General features: G+C 34.1%; 1 protein-coding gene across 2 annotated transcripts in view; it reads left to right on the top strand.

Moving 5' to 3' along the window:
• LOC126881966 (acyl-CoA Delta-9 desaturase-like) overlaps nt 1-12,566 on the top strand; it is a 188,952-nt gene that overhangs the window by 153,407 nt on the left and 22,979 nt on the right. For both annotated transcript variants that reach the window (XM_050646717.1, XM_050646724.1), the window contains exon 5: nt 6,057-6,242. In XM_050646717.1, the coding sequence (XP_050502674.1) occupies nt 6,057-6,242 (186 nt within the window). The remainder of the gene's footprint in view (nt 1-6,056; nt 6,243-12,566) is intronic.

Genomic DNA, 12,566 nt, shown 5'->3' with positions numbered 1-12,566 from the left:
AAAAGTAAATTAGAAGACACATTCAATTTCAATATCCAAAGCTACTTACGTCGCTTATTGCCCCTATGCTTTTAACGACGTTCTACACCTTCGTTGCGGGGTATGCCTCTCAGAGGAAAGGGGGGGAAACTTATATGCAAGCGAAAGTTGGTAACAATGCATTTATAGCTGAATACTCAAATCATATGTTTCAGTATTGAATACTTTATAAAAATAAATTATAATAAATTACTGAAATTACGGAATAAATTACGGAATTAATTATAATAAATAAATTAAAAATAAATGGTACGGTAAACAATCCTCATTTTTTAATATGTTATTCCTTACAAAAAAACCTTTAATCTAAGCACAAATAATTAAAAATCGTAAATTTGGGTCAAAAGTTATTAAATTTTTAAGAATTCCCATAAGAGCCCATGTTAAAACTTAACTTTGACCCTTAATAGTAATTAAACGGCACGGTAAAATTTTTTTTTTAAATCAAGTCTTAGTTTTTTGAAGTAAACTATAACATACTAAAATTTCATGCAAATCCTTAATTCCTTGCCGAAGGTGTAGAACGTCGTTAAACTTCCATACTTACTACTTATGTTTTAATAATAATTATACTTAAGTACCTAATAATGGTATGATCACTTAAGAAACCTGACCTAATTCAGGATTACCAGAAACTGGCATGTTTTGCGGTTTAATAATGTGAGAAGTTTCTTTATAATGTAAAAGAATACAAATCGCCAACTTACAAGGAAGTTCTAAGAAAAATTAAGAAGGAACCGGAGGTTTGTTTACCATCAAACGCATAAAATTGCAGTATCTGTGACACGTTATGAGAAATCAGCACCGTTACTCCCTGCTGCAGTCAATATTGCAAGGTAAAATCAAAGGTAAGCGGGACCCGGTAGAAGGAGAATATCGTGGCTGCGAGATTTGAGAACATGGTTTAAGAAAACCTCAACGGAATTGTTTCGAGACGCAGCGAGCAAGGTATGATTGCCAATATGATTTCCAACATCCCAAACAGATAGGAACCAGAAGAAGAAGAACTTACTAAGAGTATTGATGCGGTAATTGGGAATAGGTATGGAAAGTCATATACTACCGTATCAATCATCGTTTGCTATCACACATATGTAAACTTTTCACAAAAATTATCAAAAAAGGACGAGGCTAAGTTAAAGCTATCAAAAGGACAAGCTGAATTTAGATCGGCATATAGCACTTCTTCTTCTTAAAGTTCCCTCTCCTATCGGAGGTTGGATATCATAATGGCTATGGTAACTTTGTTGGCTGCTGCTCTGAATAGTTGTAATGAACTACAGTTAAACCATTCTCTAAGGTTCCTCAGCCAGGAGATGCGTCTTCTTCCTATGCTTCTTCTTCTTTGGATCCTTCCTTGCATAATAATTCTCAGCCGCTCATATTTTTCTCCTCTGATAATGTGACCCAAATATTCCAGTTTTCTAGTTTTTATGCTTTTCATAATTTCTAACTCCTTATTTAAACGCCGTAGCACTTCAACATTGGTAATTCTTTGAACCCACTGAATTTTCAATATTCTTCTGTAACACCACATTTCGAAAGCTTCTATTCTTCTTATGTGTGGTCTCTTCAATGTCAAAGCTTCCATTCCGTACAGCAATATAGAAAATATGTAGCATCTTAGAGCCCTCAATCTGAAAGGCAACTGAAGATCATTGTTTGTAAACAGTGTCTTCATTTTTATAAATGCTTGCCTTGCAGTTTCAATTCGGTCGTTAATTTCTTTGCTTTGTTCATTTTTGTCATCAACCCAGGATCCCAGACATTTAAATGTCTTATCTTTTTCTATTTGGGTTTGCTCTATCATTAACCTTTCATTTCCATGTTCTGTTTTTGAGACAATCATAAATTTAGTTTTTTTCTTGTTTATTTTTAGTCCGTATCGAATGCAATAATCGTTAATTCTATTTAGCAATTCTTGTATCGATTTCAGCGTGTCTGCCATTATAACGGTGTCATCAGCGAATCTCATGTTATTTACTATTCTTCCGTTTATAGAGATTCCATCACTTAGCTCCGCTATCGCTTCCTAAAATATGGCTTCACTGTACAGGTTAAACAGTAGCGGCCACAAAACACAACCCTGTCTTACTCCTCTCTTTATATCAATATTCTCGGATTGTTGTTCTTCTGTCTTTATATTGGCCTTTTGATTCCAATACAGATTGATGATAATTCGTAAATCTCGTCTGTCTATATCTCTGTTTTTCAATAATTCTATTAGTTTTTCATGTCGGACCCTGTCGACCGCTTTTTCTAAGTCGATGAAACAGGAATAAATATCCAGGTTCATATCTAAGCATCTTTGAGAGAGGACATTAAACGCAAACAATGCCTCTCTTGTTCCAAGTCCTGTGCGGAACCCAAATTGGGTATCATCCATATCATATTTTAGCTTTCTGTATAATCTTTCATAAATCACCTTTAGAAATATTTTGAGGGTATGGCTTATTAGTGATATTGTCCTATAGTCCGAACAATCTTTGGCATATATTGTTTTTGGTATTGTTACAAAGGTGGACACCATCCATTCCTGAGGGATTTTTCCGGTTTTATATACTTTATTAAACAGATCCAGTAGTACCGGTAGAGTTTCATCGTCGAGACATTTCAGTAATTCCGCAAGTATTTCGTCTGGACCGACAGTTTTTCCGTTTTTTGCGTTTCGTATTGCTTGTTCGATTTCCTCCATTATGATCTCTGGTCCCGTTTCGCTGTCGATTTCTTCCGGTTCTTGTCTATTATCCTCAAACAGATCTGTTATGTATGTCTTCCACTTTTTTAATTTCTCCTTGACTTCTATAATAATTCTTCCATTTATGTCTTTAATAAGCCCATCTTTCTTTTTTCGCTGTGTATTTGTGATTTCCTTTATTTTCTTGTGCATGTTCAAGCTATCATACTTTTTAGAATATTCTTCTATTTCACTACATTGATTTGCCAGCCAGGTGGATTTGGCCTCTTTTATTTTCTTTCCTATTAATCTCTGGATTTCCTTGTACTTTGCCTTACTCCTGCCTTTATGTTTCCTTCTTTCCGTCATTAGCTCTATGATTTCTGAAGTCATCCATCTCTGTTTTTTTATTATTTTTGTGGGTAATATCTTCTTTCGTGCCTCTACTAACGTTTCTTGAATCATGTTCCATTTGTCATTTACATCTGTTGTTTTTATCACGTCTTGTTTGACTTTCTTTAAATTATCATTTATTTCTTCTTTTAGCCTCTGGCGTACAGGTTCTTCTTTTATATTTAAGACATCAAATCATGGTATATTTTTTTGTTTTTGGATCTTTTCAGTTTTATCTTCATTGCGCCTACTAATGGATTATGATCTGAATTTATGTCAGCTCCGGGGTATGTTCTCACAGACTTGTGTTTGTAGTGTTTTTATATCTGGATTTGATTAAAATGTAATCTGTCTGGTTCCTTACAATGTGATCTTCCGAATCCGCCGGTGATATCCAGGTATAAAGTCTTCTTTTAGGTAATTTAAATAAGGTATTCATTACTACCAGCTCCTTGCTTTGGCAGAATTCGACAAGTCTGCCCCCCTTTCATTTCTTTCTCCCAAGCCAAATTCTCCAACACATCCATCCACTTTTCCTTTTTCAATCTTGGCTTTGAAATCTCCCATCACCAACAATATGTCATCTTTTTTTGTGGATCTTATGATTTCGTTCAATTGCATGTAGAACCTTTCTATCTCGGCCTGATCTTTGTCGGCAGTAGGTGCATATATTTGGACAACGTTTATCTTTTTAGAGAATGTTTGTAACTGAATCATCATCAATCTTTCTGAGTAGGGAGTAAAACCAACGACAGATTTATTTGTCTCTTTTTCTACAAGTATGGCAACTCCATATCGATATCTTGGATCATTGTTTGCCTTTCATTTCTTTCTCCCAAGCCAAATCCTCCAACACATCCATCCACTTTTCCTTTTTCAATCTTGGCGTTGAAATCTCCCATCATCAACAATATGTCATCTTTTTTTGTGGATCTTATGATTTCGTTCAATTGCATGTAGAACCTTTCTATCTCGGGCTCATCTTTGTCGGCAGTAGGTACATATATTTGGACAACATTTATCTTTTTAGAGAATGTTTGTAACTGAATCATCATCAATCTTTTTGAGTAGGGGGTAAAACCAACGACAGATTTATTTGCCTCTTTTTCTACAAGTATGGAAACTCCATATCGATGTCTTGGATCATTGTTACCAACATAATACATTATGCCGTTGTTTGTGGTTAGTTTTCCTGAATCGGGATACCGAATATATTTATCTTAAGGCGATCCATTTCAGCTGTTAGGTTATCGAGTTTATCTGGTTGATACAAACTCTTCACGTTCCATGTGGCCAGTCTTAGGGTTCTTCATTTTTATATTTTTTCTATACCAATGGTTTTCTTGGTTTCCTCTGATTATGAGGGTTTCGTTTGCTGACGACCTGAGAGGCCTCATATTCTTCAAGTGTACCTCTCCTGCCGGATCTTGGTTTCCGACTTCCATGATCAGTAAGGTGTCTTTGGGCTTTCTCAAATGCCATTATGATTGTCTAGGAATGCCATTTTAGACCTTTAATACAGTGGTTTTCCGTTCCCTTCCGTATCCTTATGCCGTTGACCACTTCATTGGTTCATCCGCCTTTAGGGCCAATTTCTTGACCCTAGGACAAAAGAGTGCCCTACCACTTACCAACTCATCCGCCCGAAGGTGTTGGTCAGTAAGTGGGGGATTGCTTATACCGGCAGTCATTCGGTGAAGAGTATGTAGTAGAAAGAAATATAGTGACCCGTCTGCCCTCGGAAACGTAATAGCCATTCGGGGTCGGAAGAAACAAGAGTTAGCCAAGAAAGGCTGATAGGAAAGATTAAAGACATCTCACTCAAGACTAGTTGAAAATGAGTAAAATGTGAAGATTCTTACGATCCGCCGGGTGCGTTTCATAAGCGTATGAGTATTGTTACACTTTGTATTCCCGCTCATACTTCGGGGTGTTGACTACAGGCTGTATGGCTCGTCCAGCATGCCATAGCATGAAGGATAGGATGTACGCCATTTTACAATGTAGACATCCCAGCTCCATGGCCTGACAACCACATGGCATATAGCACTAACGACCACTTACTAGTGATAAAGAACCTCATAGAGAAGTCTGCAGAATTCAAAAAACTATTGGCAGTTATATTTGTGGACTTAAGTCATTTATGATATTCAAACAATTTTTTTGCAATAGACCTTTGAGTGTCGACATAAAAAATAGGCATGCTAAAATGTTACCTATTTAGTATCCTCCTATGCTATACTATACGCATATGCACAGAGATAGCCACTCTGACTACAGAGATAATGAGACAAGTAGAAGTCTTCGAGATGTGACTTTACAGATGAATCCTGTTAATATCTTAAGTAGACAGAGTTACGAATAAAGAAATCTTGCGAAGATTTTTAAAAGAAACAGAACTGAATAAGGAATGTCATGAGAGGAACAAAATATCATCTTTAACAGAACATCATGCAGTGAACGATTTTAGGAAAGCGTAGCGTTGGAAGGCGACGAATTTCATGCCTGTATTGTAGCTAGAGCAGTACTTCACAAGCACTTCAAAAGGTAAGGAAAGGAAAATCAGTTGGACCAAATGATATTTCTGGGAAAGTGTGGAGAGCATTAGGAGAGACAGGAGGAAGTTGGCTAACAGGTTTATTCAATACAATTATGCAAGTTGGACAAATGCCAGACGAATGGAGAAGCAGTATATTAGTACCTGTTTAAAAAACAAGGAAGATATACCACAATGCACAAACTACAGGTCCATAAAACTACTTAGTCACACCATGAAAATATGGGAAAGAGTAATTGATAGACGGATTACGTGAAGAAACCGAAATAACCAATAATCAATTTGGCTTCGAAAAAAGACGGCACTTTAAGAAGAAGACAAATGTAGAAAGACTTCCCACTGAAATACGTTAATTCTCCTTTCATTGAATAACATTTTTTTATATTTTAGGTACTGGTTTTGGTGCAAACTGTTCTGTTGCTTTATCATTCCTTCTTCTATTCCTCCACTGCTATGGGGAGAAAGTTGGTACCACAGTATATGTGCAATATGTTTTGTGAGATATGTCATATCTCTAAATTCTACGTGGGCAGTCAACAGTTTTGCTCATTTCTTTGGAAATAAACCTTATGACAAGTAAGTATTCAGTGAAAAATTAAAAGATATTATTCCTAAATTAAAAACATGTGTATTTTTCGAACCAAGGTAGATTAAAAGGAAGATATTAACATTAGCTTTAATCAAAGTACGTATAGTAAATGAACGCGAAATACGGCGATACCGTGTAATTTTCAGAGTCAACTCCGAATTACATGAAAATTTGAATTTAGATTCTGCTTACCCTCCAATTCAAAGTTGGCCTTGTGCCGTTGGTTATTTTACGTGGGATGAAAGTCACCCCTTCTCGGGGATGAAAGTCACCCTTTACCGGGGGTGAAAAAATATACGTAAAAAATAAGTCTGGGAATAGATCAATTAACTAATTCTAAGCAAATTGTGTCCTATAGAGTTTTTTCACTATGTCAATACTTTTTGAGTTACTCGGGAGTGAATATGTTTATTTTATTTTTAACAACAAAAACACTTATTTGGACGGGTTTTCGCAAATATCTCACAAAACAAGTATTTTATCGAAAAAAATATTCTTAACAATTATGTAACGTATAAAAAAAACAAATAAATGTTGTATTTGGGAAGTCTATAGACCCAGTAAAAGCAAAGAATAAAAATAAACCTTTTTTAAAAATGTTTTAATGATTTTTCCCCAAAGTGTGCTTCATTTTTTGGTTATTTCACGTTGAAATAGTCGATTTGGAATTTGACGAATAAGAAAGTATTTTTCAATAAGCTACAACCAGTGGCGTAGCTGAAGATTGGGCCCCCCCGCGACAATTTTTGTGGACCCCCGTATGATAAACATAACGACAACTATTAACAGTATAATTACTAAAATATGTGCAAATGACAATATTTGGCCTTTCTTTAATAAGTCTTCATCAGTTAGTGTTAATAGATTTTTTTGGGAATATACATGAAAACAATATTAGTAAGTTGTTGCAATATTATATCTAAATTTACTTTGAAAGCATTAACTTCAAAACCTTTTTTGCTATAAGTTATTTTTTCGTTGCAGCTGAGCTCATCGTAAAATTGTTTTATACATTTTATCCGTTTATTTTTAAATTCCGATATAATATCCCACTATTCTACTATTCCTGCTGCTTTTGCTAAAACTGTAAAAGTTCTCATTTCTCGAAGATTATTACGAGTTTTTTCAAAAAGTTGAAGGGCGACCGTTAACTCTGCCGTTTCAGATTGCAAACGTTTTGATGTTAGATTAATAAAGATAAGGATTTTAGGTCTGGATCCCGCGTATGAAAAAAAAGTTGATTAATAGCAAGCTGAAAATTTGTTAATAGATTAAGGGTGTCTAGTCGGATAAACTTTGATATATGGGAACACTGGAACAGGGGCAGTTTTAATTGTGGAACAGGTTAAAAATTTGGAACGGTCAGACCACGAAAACTGCACATTTATTTTGTCCGACAGAACAGACTTAAACTCTCCGAACAGAGATTAAACTCTCATGCAAAAATCAGACTGCTATTTATCACCTGTCATAATTCCTGTCATTTGACATGCTCTACATGTTCCACTCATTAAAACGCCTATTTGGTGATAATAAGCAGTCTGATTTTTGCATGAGAGTTTAATCTCTGTTCGGAGAGTTTAAGTCTGTTCTGTCGGACAAAATACATGTGCCGTTTTCGTGGTCTGACCGTTCCAAATTTTTAACCTGTTCCACAATTAAAACTTCCCCTGTTTCAGTGTTCCCATATATCAAAGTTTGTCCGACTAGACACCCTTAAGCTATTAACAAATTTTCAGCTTGCTATTAATCAACTTTTTTTCATACGCGGGATCCAGACCTATTTTAGATTGAATAGTAATGTTAATGATAAATGCATTAGCTTCTAATTTTTCATCGTTTTTTATATAGCAATGAAATTTTCGTAAAAGATTTCATTACTTGTCGGAAAATTCAACGCAAAGTCATAACAGCATCATGTCTTTATAACCAGCGTGTTTCACATAAACTTTTAAGTGTTGGCAAACGCGATGAATCTAAAGTCATAATAGTATATATGTAGCACATCCCATCTTTAATTACTTGCACTAAAAAAACACAATCTTTTAATTATATCCTAAAAAACCAACTCCTGTACACCAGAAACGGATCAGTAACGGCATCATTTAACACTGGGTGCAAATTATGGAATGCACAATGAACATAGGAAGCTGGTATTTCAATGTCAGTTATGCGCCTTTGTACGCCTGAATTGAATATACACCACTTATAACGCTTGCCTCATCATACCCCTTTCCTCTGCAGTTGTGTAGAAACCTACGGAAAGGTGCTTTGATTGTATAAATTTTAAAATTTCATTTGCGAGACCTTCTGCACTTTGGTCTAATATGCGAATAAATGTCAAAAAATGTTCAAAAACTTCTGCTTTGGAAGGTAAATTGTTTTCATCGTAAGTTATTTTTACATACCGGAGAATAAAACTAAGATGATCGTGTTTTGAAATATCTTAAGTGGTATCAAGAATTATTGAATAAAAACAACCTTCTTTAATTAAATTACTCAATTGTTTTCAATTTCTTGAGCCAGCAAATTTATAACTTCGTTTTGTATTTGGGGGCTCAAGTAATTTGTTTTTTCCTAATTGTTTTTATCGAATAATTTAGCTAAAGCAGGATCACATTTAGCTAGTAAAAGAACCACCGACAAAAAATTACCTTTTTGGGATTCACTTTTATCTAAACTACCATGTCCACGAAACGCTAAATTGCACCCGGAAAGAGTAAGAGTTATGTCAATTACCCGCTTCATTACTTCCTTCCAAATTCCCTATTTTGATGCTAATTAGGAAAATATGTATTTAAAGAAAGTAGAAGTATTAAGCTTGAAGGCTTAGGAGGGCCTGTCAGCTACGCCACTGGCTACAATTTTGTTTTTATCGGGTCTATATAGACTTCAAGAATACACCATATTTTTAGTTTTTTTTTTATACATTTTTTTTTTCGTTAAAGTACTTACTTTTTGAGTTATTTTGAAACATCAACATTTTCACTAGCAAATAACTCAAAAACTACAAAAAGTATTGATTGGAATTGGTCAGTTTGTCCATTTCCAGATTTATTTTAAACATAAATGTTTTCACCCCGAGAACATAGGCGTAACCAGGATAATCCTAAGGGGGGGTTACAACTACTGGAAGGTCTCTGAGGAGTATTGTGTTAAGCGTATAGAGCTCAAAGTACATCTCAATGGGGGGGTTATAACCCCCCAAAACTCCCCCTGGTTAAGCCTATGCCCGAGAAGGGCGGGTGCCTTTCACCTCCCAAGTAAAAGCAACCAACGGCAGGTGAAAAGCAAGTCCAACTTTGAAGTGGAGGGTAATTAGAACCTAAATCCAAATTTTCATGCCATTCGGAGTTGACCCTGAAAATTACATTCCAAAACGGTCATTTACTGAGCTATCTTTAACAAAAGTACGTATGTATATGTTTAAGTTTTCTTAAACAAAAAATAATAATAACAAAATGACATTGCATTTAATTTGTTGTAAAATATTTAACTACAGTGTTTTGAAAAATCTCAATATTTACATGTATGTGCGTTTTGACACAAACAAATATTTGCTAACAAGAATCATAAATATTATATCCGATAAGTTTATTTAGTTATAGTGTGTTTACTTATTGAGAAAGGTCACTTGTGCAAACTATTATTATATCAATATTAAAGTAAATATTAGTTATGTTCAATGAAACAAAGTCAAAATAGTTAACACCTTAAGTGCCAAGATTATTCACCGGCAAGTTATGTCACTGGCCTTGTAGTCCATTCACTCACGGTATAATATTATTGCAAAACCTCCTAATTTTAAAGAACTGCTTGGATTGACATGAACTTTGGCATAGACATAGTTAACATTGCAGGCGCGACTAACGTGCAAAAGCTACTCAACAAAGTTTGTGATAGTGGGGAACAGTTTGGTTTAACAATAAGCATAAATAAAAAAACAAAACTATGGTTATCAGTAGAGCTCGGGAAATATGCAAAATGCATATTAAGTGCATATTTGCATATTTTGGATAAATTTTATAAGTGCATATGCATTTATTAAAAGTGCATATTTTGAGTTATTTATGAAAAGACGCTTTAAAACATTCATTTTTCACGAAAAATCAAAATTTTTGTTCTTTGATAACTCAAAAAGTATTGATTTATTTATTTTCCTTAGAATTTTTCCCTCTATCGATTTGTGCGGTTTTTTATTTATTTTATTTAACGATATGAAGTCGCCAAATAATTAATTTGTTTCATTTTACCTACAATACAATTCTTTCTTAAGCCGGGAAGATGCGGAGGTTTTCTTGTAAAGGGGTTGTAGGAGAATAATCGAAATGCGCGTATCTTAAAAGTTTATTCTAGTCTAGAAAGCCACTGCGCATCCGCTAGGAAAAATATTCCGATTCGGATTTTTTGCACAATCTTACTCAAAAAGGACCCCTTTTTAACAAATTTGCATGTTGCCAGGACCAAAAGTGGGTCAAAAATTATTTAAACGTTTTTTTTTTGTTTTTTTTTCTTAAAATTATTTTTCTTGCATGCAACAAAGTTTTTTTAGGTTTTTTGGATCATTCCAAACATAAAAGGTCTTTAGTGACTTTTCTCTAAAGTTGATAGTTTTTGACATATAAGCGATTAACAATTGAAAAATTGCAAAGTCGGCCATTTTTAACCAAAAACTATGTGAAAAACTGAAAATTTGAATGTTGTCAAGGTAGGGAGATATTCTTTAAACATCGATTGATGAAATCCCGAAGAGTTTTTTGCAATTCAAAATTCCTTTGTTTTTTAATTGCTAATCAAGCGTGCGCGACACTATTTTGCACCGTTGCATGTGTGTACAGTATGGTGCAAATGAAAGGAATAAATTCGTTACTTCGTAAAAAGGCGACTTTAAGGAAAAATCCCGAAACAGGTCGATTTTTATTTTTAAGTTATGATATTGTGGCATATATATGGTATACTAGTGACGTCATCCATCTGGGCGTGATGACGTAATCGATGATTTTTTTTAAATAAGAATAGGGGTCGTGTGGTAGCTCATTTGAAAGGTTCTTCAATTCTCTATTCAGTAATATAAACATTTACATAATTATTTATACAGGGTGTCCAAAAAATTTTTATTAAATTAAATTATTTGATAAAAAGGTAAGTAGAAGGACACCCTGTATAAATAATTATGTAAATGTTTATATTACTGAATAGAGAATTGATAGCGAATTACTCATTTAAAAAAATCATCGATTACGTCATCACGCCCAGATAGATGACGTCACTAGTATACCATATATGCCACAATATCATAACTTAAAAATAAAAATCGACCTGTTTCGGGATTTTTCCTTAAAATCGCCGGTTTACGAAATAACGAATTTAATCCTTTCATTTGCACCATACTGTCGGTATAAAATAGTGTCGCGCACGCTTGATTAGCAATTAAAAAACAAAGGAGTTTTGAATATTGTATTGCAAAAAACTCTTCGGGATTTCATCAATCGATGTTTAAAGAATATCTGCCTACCTTGGCAACGTTAAAATTTTCAGTTTTTCACATAGTTTTTGAGAGTTAAAAATGGCCAATTTCGCAATTTTTCAATTTTTAATCGCTTATATGTCAAAAACTATCAACTTTAGAGAAATGTCACTACAGACCTTTTCTATTTGGAATGATTCAAAAAACTTAAAAAAACTTTGTTCCGTGCAAGAAAAATAATTTTAGGAAAAAACAAAAAAAAAGCTTTAAAAAATTTTTTACCCACTTTTGGTCCTGGCAACATGAAAATTTGTTAAAAGGGGTCCTTTTTGAGTGAGATTGTGCAAAAAATCCGAATCGGAATATTTTTCCTAGCGGATGAGCAGTGGCTTCCTGGACTATTCGTAGAATTTATATGCTATAGTAATTATATCCGCGATATGATACATTTTAATTTTTCTCAACATTTTTCTCTTGAGTTGAATCAATTAAGGGGTTGTTTGGGGCTTAAGGGGATAAGCTCAAATAGCTCGCAATTCTGCCGCAAAGATCGATTGAATATCTCGACTTTTAAGTAACTCGATTTTTAAGTATCTCGATTTTTAAGAACCCAAAATTTTGAATTGAATCTACGGTAGGTGTTTGATAGCTCATAAATTGTATTTTAATTTCTACAATATCAGCTTAACAGTTTAAAGAAGTGTTTTCGCGTATAAATAATTATTATCAGATAGACGGCACAATTTTCCTTTAGGGAATTTACAAAAAAACTATAATCATGTATAGTTTTAACTTTAATAATAATATAATAAAGAATGATGAGGATGATGATGAATATAAAGAA

Source organism: Diabrotica virgifera, chromosome 1, assembly GCF_917563875.1.
Source record: "Diabrotica virgifera virgifera chromosome 1, PGI_DIABVI_V3a".
NCBI lineage: Eukaryota > Metazoa > Arthropoda > Insecta > Coleoptera > Chrysomelidae > Diabrotica > Diabrotica virgifera.
This window is presented reverse-complemented; position numbering and strand designations above follow the sequence as displayed.